At 38.0% G+C, this 17,375-nt stretch overlaps 1 protein-coding gene across 1 annotated transcript in view; it reads right to left on the reverse strand.

The window, feature by feature from the left end:
• The window catches only part of LOC107705943 (collagen alpha-1(XXVII) chain A-like), a 66,821-nt gene that overhangs the window by 24,788 nt on the left and 24,658 nt on the right, over positions 1–17,375 (reverse strand). The window contains exons 9-22 of the mRNA XM_016509480.1: positions 15,217–15,270; positions 14,221–14,265; positions 11,162–11,215; positions 9,287–9,331; positions 7,767–7,820; positions 6,578–6,622; positions 5,202–5,255; positions 5,061–5,105; positions 2,436–2,489; positions 2,177–2,230; positions 906–959; positions 700–753; positions 546–599; positions 417–461 (exon numbers count right to left, since the gene is read on the reverse strand). Of these exons, the coding sequence (XP_016364966.1) occupies positions 417–461; positions 546–599; positions 700–753; positions 906–959; positions 2,177–2,230; positions 2,436–2,489; positions 5,061–5,105; positions 5,202–5,255; positions 6,578–6,622; positions 7,767–7,820; positions 9,287–9,331; positions 11,162–11,215; positions 14,221–14,265; positions 15,217–15,270 (711 nt within the window). The remainder of the gene's footprint in view (positions 1–416; positions 462–545; positions 600–699; positions 754–905; positions 960–2,176; positions 2,231–2,435; positions 2,490–5,060; positions 5,106–5,201; positions 5,256–6,577; positions 6,623–7,766; positions 7,821–9,286; positions 9,332–11,161; positions 11,216–14,220; positions 14,266–15,216; positions 15,271–17,375) is intronic.

Here is a 17,375-nt window from a genome sequence, read left to right on the forward strand (position 1 = left end):
AACTATAAATCAAAATAGGAAGTTATTACAAGCACTCGATGATGGTTTAAAGTGGTTAAGCAAATAAATTTTCAAGTGTAGCTTGATGCTAATTGTACTTCTGATTATATTTTAGGATGTAGCCTATTCTTGTAAGCATTATAGATAGTTTGTGTTTCTGGTGTAGAGCCAAACTTTGTTTATCTTAATTTAGATGTTACATCCATATACGAGATACATATCTGAGGAAAAATGCATTGTTGGTTGGCGCCACCTAGCGTGCAGGTGTGAATTAGCAGAAGGCGAACAATCGTTTCGCGCTCGGTGTGAAAGCACCATTCGTTGGCGATTCGCCTCGCCGTCAGTGTGGAAAGGCCTTAAGGCCGGCAAACAACCAGCAAAAACAGCGTAATTTCATATGCAGATTCACAACTCACCTCGAGTCCTACTGGCCCCGGTAATCCTACAGGACCCTCATCACCCTACAAATTAAAATCAAGATTAACTCATTGCAGTCTCACAAGTCTATTTGAAAGACGTTTATAGCTTATTAATAACACACACACCTCTCGTCCAGCCGCTCCACGAGGTCCAGGTAAACCTCTGGCACCAGGCTTACCCTATGAAGAAAACATTTGTCAACAGCATGAAGTTGCAAATATAAGTGTGCAAATATTAAAAACACTTGTTTTAATAAGGTTTTCCTTATACATAACACACCTTTGGGCCCTCGGGTCCATTGAGTCCAGGTTTTCCGATGTCACCAGGGAAACCCTGTGAAGGATTAACCGTACCTCAATGAGTACGTCAGCCAATCAGCATCAGTTGTATTTGCTGACATCATCAATAGAACAAGCTGTGGCAACACATTCAGACATGCAAAAGCATCAGTGTTTTATGGTTATGTGGTACATGTTGATTCATACCTCGAGTCCTGGTGGGCCTGGTAATCCACTGGACCCTCTTTCTCCTGTCTTGCCCTTCAAAACACACAAATACACACATATGCTGACGGGCACACACATAATCAAATAAACTGAACCTTCAGATCATGAGATTTTAGGTTAAACTGTTAGATATTGTACTCTGGACCCCCATACGCTCAGATTTGAATGTTGATAATTGGACAACTTCTGATTTGTTCTCGGGTAAATTATGTAATTAAAAACAACTGAATTTGAATTTAAATGTTGTGCATTTATGTCATTGTATTGAATATTAACAGGCTGGGGAAGGGGTGTTATATTACATTTTTTTTAAATGTATTTATTTTGTGCATATAAGAAAATTAATCATGGAACTTGTGATTATTTTAAGGTTATTCGATGACTGAGTAAAAAACTTTTGCACAAATCAACAAAATCAGAAAAATAAATACTTTCGCAGAAATTGAAGTTCAGTTACACTATGTTGTACGGATTTTATTTAGCTTTTTAATACTTGATTATGGGTAAAAAAATATATTATTTTAAAGGAACGATTCATCTTCTTTATGTTATTCCAGGAAACAAATATTACAAAATACATATATTTTGCATAAAAATGTATATATTATTGACAGGTTGTGAGTTTGAAGTTAACAAACTATGTAATGCATTATCAATGCAACTTTAAAGCCTCTAAAACCGTATCAAAACCACACATTTTCAGTATACATTTTCAGAATTGCAAACAAAAATCCCACTATACACAACATCACAGAAAGCTGACAAACAACTGAGCAGTTTTCATATGCAGATTCCCCAAATACCACTTACTTCCATAGAACACAAAAGGAGTTTTTTGAAGAAATGTAATGTTGCTCTTTCACATGCAATTACATTTGAATGAAGAATGAGGCTTTCAAGCTCCAAAATGAATGTAAAAAGCAGCATACTACTCATACTACATGTGTGATTCTGTATGAGCTCAGAAGAAAATAGTGACTTTGAAAACAGCGCACAAGTAACAGGGAAAACTGTTGAGTGCTTTTGAGACTTTTTTTTAAGCTAGAAAACATCAGTCCTCATGGGAACTAATTACACAGAAAAATGCTACCGATACAATTCTGCAGAACTGTTGCTTTTGTGTTCCACAGAAGAAAGTGAGTCATACACGTTCATGGAACAACATGTGTAAAAGAGTAGAGTAAATGATAGAATTTTCAGTCTGAGTGAGCTATTCTTTTAAAGAAATACAAAACAGATAAGAAACAAACCTGTGGTCCTGGTTTTCCACGAGGTCCCGGTAAGCCTGGCAAACCCTGCACACCCTAAAACAAACAAATATAATATGCACACAGTTATATATTCATTATATTAGCACAAACACTCGTTCAAGAGCATGAGTGCATGTGTAGCTGTCTATGAAAGCTCTAACATTGGGGCAATTAGAAGGTCAGATTTAATCAAAACAACAGACGTCTAGACGTCACAGTGTGCCAATGTGTATTTGACAGGGGGAAATGGAAGGTATACCTTGTCTCCTGAGAACCCAATTTCCCCTTGTTCTCCAGGAAGCCCAACATCACCCTGAGAGAGAAAAAGTTAAAGAGAGAAAAAAAAAAGTGAGAAACAAGTTGTGATGTGAGTCAAAGTCAGAAAAGAGACCAGAGAAAGTGACGGAACATGATGGTTAAGTTAGGGCAAGGGAAAAAATGCAAGCTTTACATTTCCACTTTTAATGCTTCCAGAATGCTGGCCCTATAGACTTCCAATGTTTGTGCATTTATTTATTTATTTTTTATATTATTATTATTTATTTTATTTATTTGAAAATACATTTTCTTTAAATAAAGTTTATTTGTTAAAAACCTAAATCACTGACCATTATAATCAATAATATACCATAATATCATTAGACTTCCAATGTATGTGCATTTATTTATTTAATAACAAATATTTACAGATTTACTTAAAGCAGCTTTCCTGTAAATAACTAAATAAATAAAGGCAAGGCAAGTTTATTTATATAGCACATTTCATACACAATGGTAATTCAAAGTGCTTTACATAAAAGAAAAGAAAAGAATAATAAAAAATAATAACAACAATAAAACAAGGAATTTAAAAACTTTGAAAATGATTTAAAAATTGATTTAAGATGTTTAAAATGAAAATAAAGGTTGTTTATTTATTAAAAATGTATATATTTTTTTCATTAAAAAAACTAAATGTTTGACCAAAATGTCATAAAATGTCATAAAAGCTGTCGATGGAGTTTAACGTGCATTGCTTTAATAAATAAATAAAGATCGTTTATTATTAAAAATGAATGTATGCCTTTATTTATTATTTAAAAAACTAAATGACTGACCATTATGATCAACATTATGCCATGAAAGCTGTCAATAGAATTTAGCACATTTCGCACAAATAAATAAATAAACAAACGCTGTTTATTTATTATAAATGTATTTATTTATTTATTTAAAAACAAAATTATTGAGCATTATAATCAACATTATGCCATAAAAGCTGTTTATAGAGTTTAACGTATTGAACCTGGAAGCAACTCTCTCTCTCGCAAACTAACAGAGAAAACCTGTTAGTGTTTGTACCTTAAGAAATTTCACATTTTCTTCTGACTAACCGAAATAAAATCTCTTCGACTACATGCTACTTAAAGGGTTAGTTCACCCAAAAATGAAAATTAGACTGTGTTTTACTCACCCTCAAGGCATCCTAGGTGTATATGACTTTCTTCTTTCAGACGAATCCAGTCGGAGTTAAAATTGTTTAAAAATTGTCCTGGCTATTCCAAGCTCTATCATTGCAGTCAGCGGGGTGTTGCAGTTGAACAGTCCACAAGTCGTCAAATAAAGCGCGTGCATCCATAATAAACGTGCTTCACACGGCTCCGGGGGGTGAATAAAGGCCTCCTGTAGCGAATCCATGCGTTTTTGTAAGAAAAATATCCATATTTCAAACGTAATAAACACTTTTCTCTCACTTCCGGTATCTGTCGTACGCGAAAGCCGTTCCGGCGGATGACATAAGACGTATGGGCAGAGCACGCCTTTGAGATATGCTAGTCTCGCGAGTTTGTTTATAGGACCAAAGGAAGCAAAGTTTCCATACTTTAGCAAAGGAAAGCCAGTCTGCTCTTGGTTTATATTGAAATCCTCCAATATTTTTCTTTACAAATCCTCAGTTTGTACTTCTAATTCGTGACCGTCGTTTTGTTTTGCTCTCTCTCCGCGTTCGTCATTAATCCGGAACGGCTTTCGAGTATGACAGATACGGAAGTGAGAGAAAAGTGTTTATTAATAAAATGTGCCTCACACGGCTCCGGGGGGTGAATAAAGGCCTCCTGTAGCGAATCCATGCGTTTTTGTAAGAAAAATATCCATATTTCAAACGTAATAAACACTTTTCTCTCACTTCCGGTATCTGTCGTACGCGAAAGCCGTTCCGGCGGATGACATAAGACGTATGGGCAGAGCACGCCTTTGAGATATGCTAGTCTCGCGAGTTTGTTTATAGGACCAAAGGAAGCAAAGTTTCCATACTTTAGCAAAGGAAAGCCAGTCTGCTCTTGGTTTATATTGAAATCCTCCAATATTTTTCTTTACAAATCCTCAGTTTGTACTTCTAATTCGTGACCGTCGTTTTGTTTTGCTCTCTCTCCGCGTTCGTCATTAATCCGGAACGGCTTTCGAGTATGACAGATACGGAAGTGAGAGAAAAGTGTTTATTACGTTTGAAATATGGATATTTTTCTTACAAAAACGCATTGATTCGCTACAGGAGGCCTTTATTCACCCCCCGGAGCCATGTGAGGCACATTTTATCATGGATGCGCGCGCTTTATTTGACGACTTGTGGACTGTTCAACTGCAACACCCGCTGACTGCAATGATAGAGCTTGGAATAGCCAGGACAATTTTTAATATAACTCCGACTGGTCATATACAAGAAAGTCATATACACCTAGGATGCCTCGAGGGTGAGTAAAACACAGTCTAATTTTCATTTTTGGGTGAACTATCCCTTTAAGGCTGGAGCTTTTAAAACATGCGTAACACAGTGTGGCCAATGGGGAGAGAGAATTTCCATCACATGCTGCTGTAAAACAGGCCAATAACAGAGTATTCAGATCACCTTATCACCTTTCAGTCCGGGCTCGCCCATGTTCCCTGGGACGCCCTGAAACACACACACACACACACACACACAAACATATACGCTAAAGTGGCCATGAGTGATGGAGATATGTGTTGGGTACATATGTGCATGACTTACTTTCAGTCCATTTGGTCCCGGCAAACCGATAATCCCGACAGGGCCCATATCACCCTAGAGAAGAGACGGGAATGAGTGCTGTATGTGCTTTTAAATGTCCAATTTGAGAAGGATCTAACTTATAAAACTTCCTCTGATAAATGTTCTTAGTTTTATTGAGGTAATACATCATGCTAAGAGCGCCTGCAGGGGGCACATGATCTCACGTTACTCACCCAAGTACAAACTAAAAGAAAAAATACTATCAATTTGTTAGAATTTGTGAAAGCAATTGTGGATCTTATTTGCATATCATGCTGTTCAGGTCAAACTGATTTCAGCTGTACTACAACAACAGAAACACTGTGTGCTTATAAATGCTGACCACAGGGTGAACAGACAGTGACAATGTTATAGGTGAGGTGTGATTAATACCGAAGATTATTTAGAAATTTACTTTGATTGCAAAACTATCGTTCAGCAGTTTTGTGGTCGGTACAATTTTTAAATGTTTCTGAAAGACTCTTCTGCTCACCAAGGCTGCATTTATCTGATCAAAAATACAGTAAAAACAGTAATATTGTGAAATATTATTACTATTTCAAATAACTGTTTTCTACTTTAATATATTTTAAAATGTAATTTATTCCTGTGATGACAAACCTGAATTTACTCCAGGCTTCAGTGTCACATGATCCTTCAGAAATCATTCTAATATGCTGATTTGCTGCTCAAGAAACATTTCTGATTATTATCAATGTTGAAAACTGTTGTGCTGCTTTATATTTTTTGGAATTTACTGATATATTTTTTTCAGGATTCTTTGATGAGTAAAAGTTCAAAAGAACAGAATTTATTTGAAACATTATAAATATATTTACTGTCACTTCTAACAAATTGAATGCATCCTTGCTGAATAAAGGTATTAATTTCTTTAAAAAATATTAATTTTCTTTTTAAAAAATGAAGAAATATTACACCTCACGTCAGCAAATGTTGTGCTGTGTTGGATTTTAATATCAATAGTTAGTCTGTCTAAGTTAGCTGAAGTTCAGATGCATCAAACCCATTTTTAATGTAATGTTTCTTTGGTTTCCTATATTCTGCATAACTTCCATAAATTGTAAAAAAAAACAAATATATATATATATATATATATTGCATTCCACCTGCATATAATTTCAAGCTCTACATCTCTGATCTGCCCCAATTTTTCTCACTAAGGTCATCTGGTCACTCTAGCTGAGCGTAAATCCTTACATTCACACAAAAACCTTATTCATTATGCATGAAGCATTTTTCAAGGACATCTCTGGATGCCTCGTTTTGTCAGATTTAGCTCACTTCTGGGCACAAATCTGTCTCTAAAATAAATTTAAGTAAACCATTTCACTTACAATCAATCCATGGACACCAGGAGGACCAGGAGCTCCTATAACACCCTGACATAGAAACACAGAAACACACAGAGCGTTACGCCTTCCTTCTGAAACAAGTACAGACTGCCAGTGCTTCATATGTTAGTACATGCATGCACCTCTAAATGTCTGTCATTTATAATACGTGCTGTGTAAATGCACCCTCTTCATATTCAGAGATATTAATATGACCGTTCAAATGAGTGTCTGTCATAGAGCGAGCATGTGTGAGTGTTTTTCTAGAAACAGAGATGGTTTGTTGTTGGCCTCTGCAGCAGCGTGCCGGAGCCATTTCCTCTCGTTCCCCTGGTGTGATGAAAGGATGAAAGGAGCACTTCACTCCTCTTTTCAGGAAAGGGAGAACAGGAAATGAGAAGGCTTTCAACTTCCTGTTCTTACAGTCCCCGCATTTACAGGTGAAAAAGAGGCGGGATTTGACTCAAACACTTCCTGATATGATGTCACCTACTCCAACCAATCAGAGACATTTTTGGGAATGATAATTAATTATTATGATATTGACCTTAGTAAGGACAGATTCGATGTGAATGAAAGTCCCCCCTTCCCAAAGAAGTTCTAGTTTAAAAAAGACATGATCTAACGCCTTCCCTACTGAAATAAATAAAATAAATAAATTAAATTATCAATTAAAAAAAAAAAATAAAAAAAAAAATCAAATTAAATCCCAGTGGGCAAAGAGGCAGGATCAAACACCTTCCCTAATGAATGAATAAAAATAAATAAATATCTGAATGAATGAATGAATGAAAAATAAAATAAAATTCCAGTAGACAAAAAGGTAAAATCTAATAAATAAATAAATAGATCAGCCTAAGATGGTTTGCTAGTCTTAGCTGGTTTAAGGCAGTCTCCCAGGCTGACTAGTTTACAAGTGCCCAAAACCCTTTAAAACCAGCAAACCAGACCAGCAAAGCCAGGCTGCAAGACTCCTTACAACCATCAAACAAACCTTATGCTGGTTTAAGTTATTAATATTCAGCATACCCTTCACAGCCTTGTTTGTATTTGACAAATTAAATTTGTCTTCCATACCAGCTTAAATAAAGAAACGCGTACAGAAGATACAACACTGCTGTTGTGAGTGTTTTATTTGCTTTATGAGAAAAAGGCAAAAGAATATGCATGAAAAACCAAGTTTTAAACTCACTGGCTCCCCATCCAGTCCTGGTGGGCCCCTCTCTCCAAAATCACCAGGAAAACCCTGAGAGAGAGAGACAATACAACACATGACTATCACAGTCACTGAATATTTAAACAATTAGACTTTTCTAAAGAAGCAAAAGTGGCCTCCACAAAGCTACATTGTGAGTGGTTGCCAGAGCATGGTTGCTAGGGTGTTCTGGACCGTTGCTAGGCAATTGGTATGTGGTTGCTTATGTTTTCTGAGTGGTTGCTAGGGTGTTCTGCATGGTTAAGGTGTTCTAAGTGGTTGTTAAGGTGTTCTGAGTGTTTGCTGGGTTGTTCTGGATGGTTGCTAGGGTGTTATGAGTGTTTGCTAGGGTGTTCTGGATGGTTGTTAAGGTGTTCTGAATGTTTGTTGGGCTTTTTTGGATGGTTGCTAAGGTGTTCTGAGTGGTTACTAGGGTGTTCTGGGTGGTTGTTAAGGTGTTCTGAATGTTTGCTGGGCTGTTCTGGATGGTTGCTTAGGTGTTATGAGTGGTTGCTAGGGTGATCTGAGTTGGTATGTGGTTGCTAGGATATTGCTATGCACTTGCTAAGGTGTTCTGAGTGGTTACTAGGGTGTTATGGATGGTTGTTAAGGTGTTCTGAATGTTTGCTGGGCTGTTCTGGATGGTTGCTTAGGTGTTATGAGTGGTTGCTAGGGTGATCTGAGTTGGTATGTGGTTGCTAGGATATTGCTATGCACTTGCTAAGGTGTTCTGAGTGGATGCTAGGGTGTTCTAGATGGTTGCCAGGCTACTGGTATGTGGTTGCTATAAGGCGTTCTGAGTTGTTGCTAGGGTGTTCTGGATGGTTGGTAGGCCATTGGTACGTGGTTGCTAGCATATCGCTATGCAGTTGCTAAGATGTTCTGAGTGGATGCTGGGGTGTTCTAGATGGTTGTCAGGCCACTGGTATGCAGTTGCTAAGGTGTTCTAAGTAGTTGCTAGGTCATTGGTATGTGGTGGATTTTCTGAATGTTTTTAGCATGTGTCTATCCAGCATGTTCCCACCAAACTGTGGATTATGGGGATTGTTCGAATCACTAACCCTTAGCATGAGCGACAGCGGTAGCTAACGCTGCTAATGATGACATCACACAGATAACACACTGAGCCCTGCTGATTCAACAGGAAGTTTATGAGGTCAGATGTCAAAGGTTGTGCTGATTTAAACAACCTCTGTGTGGCTGATTCTGCATCTTAGTAAGTGTGTATATGTATGTGTGTGTGTGTATCGATTGTGTCCCAAGCCCAAGGGACAATGATAATTTCATGATAAAAATAACTAATATTTAAGAAATAATTCTTTTCTAATTATTATGCAAGAAGCTTTAATGGCTTCATATTGAGAAACTACATGGAATGTTTGTACTTTTTATTACACTGCAGGGCCATGCAATACAATAAAATGAATACATCTTATAACTTTTTTTTTACATTTCACACACATGCTTACAAAAAATTCACATCTGTATCTATAAAGTATGTTGAGACAAAACTTTACCGGCCTACCCATCTTGCCCCTCTTCCCCGGTGGACCAGGACTACCCTGAAAAAGTAGAGAGACAGAGAAAGAGACAGACACTAAATAAATGCTAATAATAATTAAAAGTCTTATACCATTAGAAAGAAGCACTGTTACTGTCTGTCTGTCTGTCTGTCTGTGTGTGTGTGTGTGTGTGTGTGTGTATACACTCTGCTATCATATGACTCATCCAAACACCCTCAGATGAAGGCCAGAACCAGCTGGAAGTAGTTTCCACTTTTACAGCACACACACACACACATTTCAATGATGGAATCTACTGGCATACATCTACCAGTAGTGGGCAGCACTTGATTTAAAAATCTACCACTAATCTATTTCCATATTAATAACTGTAACAGCAGTCAGAACTAGAACAGGAATAGATAACTAGATTTGTTTTTTCTTCAGGAAACACACTGTGTTTGTAAGAACAAGCAAGTATCAGCATTTTCCTATACACTATATACAATGCTGGGTTGATTACTTACATTACATAACATTTACATTTAGTCATTTCGCAGATGCTTTTATCCAAAGCGACTTACAAATGAGGACAATGGAAGCAATCAAAATCAACAAGAGAGAACAATGATATGCAAGTGCTATAACAAGTCTCAGTTATCTTAACGCAGTACACATAGCAAGGATTTTTTTTTTTTATTATATAATAATTAATAAGAATAGAGCAAGCTAGTGTTAGAGGCCTTTTCTTTTGCTAATTGTATAATAAATAAAAAGAAAACAAACAGAATTCAAAAAGATTAGAGAAGCTAGTGTTTTTTGTTTTTTTTTAAGAAAACAAGCAGTTAGTAAATGAATAGAGTGCAAGAGTCTAAAAGGGGCATGTTTTTTTTTTTTTAAGAAATTGTACAAATTGTAGTTCATTACTGATTATTCGATTACGACGAAAATTGTAGTTAGTAACATAATCTGGATTACACATATTAGGTAATGTCGTCTGACTACTTCTTGATTATTTTTTAGATTACTTTTGACCTAACTAGTTTATCACATAGACTTGAATGGTATTATTGTGTACCATATTAGAGAAAAAAATAAGAGAAAGAAAAAGAAAGAAAATATATTCCATCCTTTATCAACATCAAGAAATGCATTAAACATTAGATTACAGCAGGGTTTCCCAAACTATGAATAAATTTTGAATTTATTGCCATTGTGTGAATATGTAATCATGTAATTCATAAAAAGTAACTGTAATCTGATTATGAGCATTTTATGCAATATACTCTAATTACAAATACTTTATTTTTGTAATCTAATAACGTAATCCAGATTGCATGTAATCAGTTACTGCCCAGCATTGACTATATACCGTAGTATGCAAAAACGTAGTATGTTACAATGAGTAGGATTGATTCAGTGGATACTCTTAAAGTATGTGATATCGGACACAGCAGTAGTCACTGTGCTATTAAAAGCTAAATATTTTCAAGGCAGATGAGATCAAATCAAATTCAGTATGCAAATATTACATTGACATAATTGCTGTTATTTATACTTTGAATGCTGAACATTCTATAATATTTTCAAAATTTAAACTTCTGATCTTTACACAAATTGATTAAATGGAGTCTGAATTAATTGCATATGTTTAGAAATTAGTGTTTGGTGTTTAGTACACTATGATTAGGAAATCATATTTTATGGTTCATCATGTCGATGATGTGACTGCATTAATGAGGTATTTGTATCTGTGGGAGTTTTAATGGATTCATGTAAAGTACTTGAGCGGCGTTACACAACAGCCATTTGCCGGAACATTCGCCCACTGATGAGTCTGTTATGATCACATGACTGCTGAGAAATGAGTCATAACATGAACAGACTCACTCTTTCACCATCAGCTCCAGGTAAACCAAAGAGTCCAGGGATTCCAATAAAACCCTATGAAGAAACAGAGAAAAAGAGGGAAGCTAAATATTGATGCCTGGAGCAGAGGAAAATAGCAAAGAAAGATCACAAATCACGCTTTTTAAATATCTCATTTTTTTCCGGTAACAGTGGTGTTCAGGATACTTGACATGTGGTTACTGGGGTGTTTTGAGTCGTTGCTAAGCTGTTCTGGGTTGTTGCTATATTGTTGCAAGGGTGTTCTAGATGGTTGCTAAGGTGTTTAAGTAGTTGCTATGTGGTTGCTAGGACATTCAAGGTGTTCGCTAAGGTGTTCTATGTAGTTCCTATACTGTTGCTAAGTTGTTGAGTCGTTGCTTAGCTGTTCTGAGTTGTTGCTATATTGTTGCTAGGGTGTTCTGGATGGTTTCTAAAGTGTTCTGGGTAGCTTCTACATGGTATATGGTTGCTAAGGTGTTCTAAGTGATTGCTAGGGTGTTCTAGGTGGTTGCTAAGGTGTTCTGGGTAGCTTCTACAAAGTATATGGTTGCTACGGTGTTCTAAGTGGTTGCTAGGGTGTTCTAGGTGGTTGCTAAGGTGTTCTGGGTAGCTGCTACATGGTATATGGTTGCTAAGGTTTTCTAAGTGGTTGCTAGGGTGTTCTAGGTGGTTGCTTATTATGCTATCCACATTCATTTCATAGATCTGTACTTTTCGTTCATCAACAGTTTAAGGAGAAACATCTGAGACAAGTTAATATTTACATATAGACTCTCCTGAATAAGAAAACGAATCATCTCTTAAGACTTTAATCTTCCAATCAATCCAATGGCAGACATCCACCGTATGAACTGATCACACGGACGGACAGATGAATGGAGAGGTCATGGATGGATGAACGGATGGACGTCTTCGTGTTGATGCAGGCCATGAAGTAAGTGTATATGCCCATGGACTGCATGGTGCTGGCCTCCACAATGTAGTCCAAGGGCACATACGCTCACTTCAGGGAACAAACGATGACAACATGCACAAACAAAGGGTACAACAATAACACTCCCACAAACATCCAGCAAAAATTCCATGCAAGATGCTTTTACGTGTCGACATTGGTGTTGTCAAAAAAAAATATTTCTTATGAAAATACCCAAGATGGCTTGAAGAACACAGATAAACCATATATTGTAACAGTTGTGTTTATTGTCTTCATGTGTGCTCAGTTAAAGGGTTTCTATCTTCTTTTTATTCAGTTACAGCGATAGCTGGATGCCTTTGTCCATATTAGGGATTTCGTGGAACGTCATAAGTTATATTACTTTAGTGAGGCATATTTGGAGTTTCTGCATGAGGACGCCAGTATGAATAAAACGTACATTACATGTGTTTATAGCGTTCCATAATGCTCACACCACCCTATTTTGGGTAAAAATAGGAAAAATAATACTTTTCTCTAAAGACATTTTAAGTAAACAGTGCTGGGTAGTAACTGATTATATGCGATTTGGATTACGTAATCAGATGTCAAAAATTAAGTACTTGTAATTAGATTATATTCCATTTTAAAATACTCATAATCAGACTACAGTAACTTTTTTATTGATTACATGATTACATATTATACACACAAGACTTTGTCTTTGGAAGGCCTGCGTCTTTCAAACACATTAAAATGCTTCATGAACCCCAGTTTAACGAACCTTGACGTAATGCTAAATGGACTTCATGTTGCTAATAACAACTGGAATATATTTTTATTCTCTTTGCATTTTTATATCAGTATGGTACAAGATTATCCAATTTAAATCAACGCAATAAACGAGTCACACGTAATCTAAAAGTAATCAAAAAGTAGTCCGATTATATTACCTAAAATGTGTAATTCAATGGATTACGTTACTAAAACCATTTTTGTCACGTAATTTGGAATCAGTAATGGACTACAATTCCAAATTACAATTACATGACAAAAATTGTAGTTAGTAACATAATCTGAATTACAAATATTAGGTAATGTAGTCTGACTACTTTCTGATTACGTTTAGATTACTTTTCGTTTATCACATAGACTTGAATGGGATTATGGTGTTCCTTATTCATTTAAAAAACTAAAAAAAACAAAGAGAAAGAAAATATATTTCATTCTATATCAACATCATGAAAAGCATTAAACATTACATTACAGCAGGGTTTCCCAAACTGTATATCACTGGTAGGTTCATTTAGAAAGGAAAAAAAAGAACTGGGGTGAATCAATAAATTTACGAATAGTTTATTGCCACTGTGTAAATAATTTTGTAAAACATAAAGATGTAATCTAATTATGAGCATTTTAAAATGTAATATAATCTAATTTCAAGTACTTTATATTTGGAATCTGATTACGTAATCCAGATTGCACGTAATCAGTTTCTACACAGCACTGATTGGAAGACATGTGTCTGTGTGTGTGTATGTGCGGTGCCTAAAAACAGCAGGGCCTCAGTCTGATTTTAAACAGGAAATTCCAGCCAATGGGGGCGGAGCCTAGCCTGATAAAGAGCCTTTAATACAGCTTGACTACAAACACAACATCTAAAGTGCGTGTGTGTGTGTGAGCACGCTATATAAAGTGGCACAGTGAGAATAAAATATAAATTGTTTCTGAATACATCAAACAGACGACAGGGCAATATAAATGAAGGTGGCTGTACATGTGAACATGGTAATGTGACCGTAGGAGGCTAAAAACACACATAAACGCACACTTATGACTCGGGCAGCTGTCAGCAGCAAATTTGTCATGGTTGAGTCTCTGTTGACTCAAAAAACAGAAAAAGGAAAAACCAGGGGGACGAAAGAAAAGAGAAGCTGTAGTAGTAAAAATCTCTCTTATGGAGTCGAGGTCAAATCACTTGACTTTAAAACTCAACTAAGTCGTAAGCTACATTTTTAGCTTTGTAAAAGATCAATGCAAATAGCCTAGCAATGGTAACTATCGGCCCACTCAGACAGCTCAAATGTCACAATGACAGCTTTGTAAGTTGCAATCATACATCAAACGGGAAAAGACGTGTACACACCCGAGCCCCTTTTGGCCCAACAGGCCCTATTGGACCAGGTAAACCCTGGAAGAGAAGAAAAAGAGAGAGAGGCTTCAGAAACAGGCTTAGGATTTAATCAACACACATCATTTAACAGGCAAAATGGAACCAAAATAAATAGCTTGTTTCTTTTAGTAAGTATCCAAACTTGTGTGCCCACAACAACAAAAACCATGATGAACTTATAATGGTCTTATCATTGGCTTCACTTATTAAACAGAGCCACAAAACACCTTTATATTTTATATGTTTATTTATAATATATTTTTTATATTTTATAGCTATATTATATATTTTCTTTAATAAATATTTTCAAATTTAGGCTGACAAAATAGCAATGGTAAATGTTTGACAAATTAGCTTTTTCTTGATTTGGTTAGGTCATAAAAAGGAAAAATGGGTTCATTTGCAATGATGACTAAATCAATAATTAAATTATGTGAAATATTGATTTGACTTCTTGAATGATTTTTATTATGGGAGAAGAAAAAGACAGTAAAGTGATATTTGACCACAGAATGCATCGACTGACCAATCAGACTTACGTATTCCAAAGAACCGTTTTATATGTTTCAATACAAACAACTTCAATGAGCTCAAGATGTGTTAAAAACCAAAGGCTTGTGGTTCTGGATGCATATTTCAAAGGGATGGAGATTTATTATGATTAAATCCAAAACTCCATCAATGAAAACAACACAAGCATATCAAAACATCCCGATACTAAGTGGTCAGAGTGAGCAAATACACCCTTTCCTATAATTGAATGCTGTGATTTTAAATCGCGGTGGCCCGCAGCTATACTGAACAAAACCCAATATCGATGCCAGGGCAACGTACTGCTAAATTAATTGCATATTTTCCATGAGCAGTCAATGAAAAACAAGGCAAAACACACTCAATCGAACAAACGAACGCATGCACACACACACACACACACATACACACCACACAGCAGAGGAAGATCTACTGCACCTGCCTGCCAGGATAGCCTTTGGCTCCACCTTCTCCATCAGGACCTTGTTCCCCCTGTAAAACAAGACAAAGAGAAATGTTGGTTCTCCTGATATTTATTAAAGTACATGGATATATTTTAAAGACCACAAAAAGTGTCTGAACATGTAAAATGCATGAATGTCACTACACTATATTTGGAACAAAACACCAAACGATGGTTCCCCTTCAGGAACTCGAGCTGCGTCGAACGCTTTGGGAACGCCCTCGGCGAGACACCGTACTGAAGCCTGTGTGAAATCAGTCCAATAGCGAAGCGAGACGTCACGAGCGGGGTGACGTAAGCAGCCAGGAAGCATAAAGGCACATCCGGCCAGCGCGGCTGTTAGCTTTTGCTCTTCAGCGAGCGCGTCTGTGGTGTGTGTGTGAATGTATGCAAAGCACTCAGTCAGTAAAACAAAGTTAAGCGAGAAAAACAATGCCAAAATCAAAAAAGAATGTGGCGAGCGGACGGCGTTTCAAGTCGTGTGTTCCTCCTTGCCCACGTTATATCTCGGGTGAGGATACACACGATTTGTGCGTCATCTGTTTGGGAGCGGAGCATGCACGGGCAGCTCTCGAGGGGGCTGCCTGCCATGATTGTGAGCTTCTCCCGCTCCGTGTGCTTCGCTCCCGCCTGGCCGTCTTCGATGAAACCGGCCAGGCTCGCGATCCTGCTGGGTCCGGCCCCGCTGTTGCTGAGGCACAGCGGCGGCTGTTATCGTGGGGATCGCAAGTGGATTTAGCGGAGGGATCCGAGACGGGCTCGTCCTTATCTCGGTCCTCACCCGCTAGATCCACGGCCCCCTTTCAGGGTTCGGAAGCCCGCCCCGCGGTTTCTTCCCCCCCGAGAGAGGGCCAGACGCTTCATCTATCTTCCTCCGAGGAGGTTGATGTGATGAGCGTCGACACGGAGGAGATTGTGGACTCGCCACCACAGTCCCTCGCGTATGAGGAGCTCGTGGAGGTTGTTACTCGTGCTGTAGCTAAATTAAATATCGAATGGCCAGCCGAGAAACAGGACGCTCGTCCCAAAAGCAAGTTGGACGAGCGTTTCCTTAGAGCAAGATTGCAACCTTCACGTCGGGGCCTTCCATTTTTCCCCGATCTCCATTCCGAGCTTTCGAGATCGTGGGATAAACCGTATTCGTCCCGACTCTTTAGCCCCTCTGTTAATAATTATTCCAACATTCGGGGCTAAATGAGAAGGGATATGGGGCTGTGCCGGCGGTGGAACAGACGCTCGCGAGCTATCTGTCCCCGTCCTCAGCATCGTCCCTGAAGGCCCCGAAGCTTCCCACCAGGCCAGTAAGACTAACATCCAGCCTGGTTGGGAAAGCATATACGGCGGCAGGGCCGGCTGGTGCATGTCTGCACACTATGGCGGTGTTGCAGGCGTACCAGGCCGACCTGCTAAAAGACCTGGACGCTAGGGAGGGAGAGGAATCCGACGCAGTCGCCGAACTGCATCGGGCCACAGATCTGTCGCTTCTGGCCACCAAGGAAACGGCCAGAGCCATCGGCCGTTCCATGGCAGCTCTCGTGGCCACGGAGCGACACCTGTGGTTGAATCTGTCCGAGTTACAGGATAAGGACAGATTCTTCCTGCTGGATGCCCCGCTATCGCCTTCTGGCCTCTTCGGCGGCGCAGTAGACACTGTCGTCGAGAGGTTTCAGGAGGCGAAGATCAGTACGGTGTCTCGCCGAGGGCGTTCCCAAAGCGTTCGACGCAGCGTCTCGTTCCCTTCGGGGAACCATGGTTACATACGTAACCTAGAGACGTTTTCATTTGAAAGAAAAAGCACAATCAAGCTAAATGTATTTTGTTTGTTGGGTTTGAAATGATAATCAATACATAGACAATCAATAGATTTACTGTTGAAACTGAAGACAGTATTGTGACAGTATTTAATGTGTTCATGTGATGTACTACATCGAGCTGATTCAAAGACATTAAGCAAAAACGATGAAGAAAAGTGAAGTTAGATGCAGTTTTGAGTTGACAATTTGAACGAATGCAATCATATTCATTTATACATAAGTGTGGCTTAAGTCTATATAATATTAAGTTTTTTTTTTAATCAATTTAGGAAATATTCATTAGTGTGATGTGATGGGAAATATAAGGAGCGATAATGTCT

The sequence above is a fragment of the Sinocyclocheilus rhinocerous genome, unplaced genomic scaffold, assembly GCF_001515625.1.
Source record: "Sinocyclocheilus rhinocerous isolate Xijiao unplaced genomic scaffold, SAMN03320098_v1.1 scaffold1045, whole genome shotgun sequence".
Lineage (NCBI taxonomy): Eukaryota > Metazoa > Chordata > Actinopteri > Cypriniformes > Cyprinidae > Sinocyclocheilus > Sinocyclocheilus rhinocerous.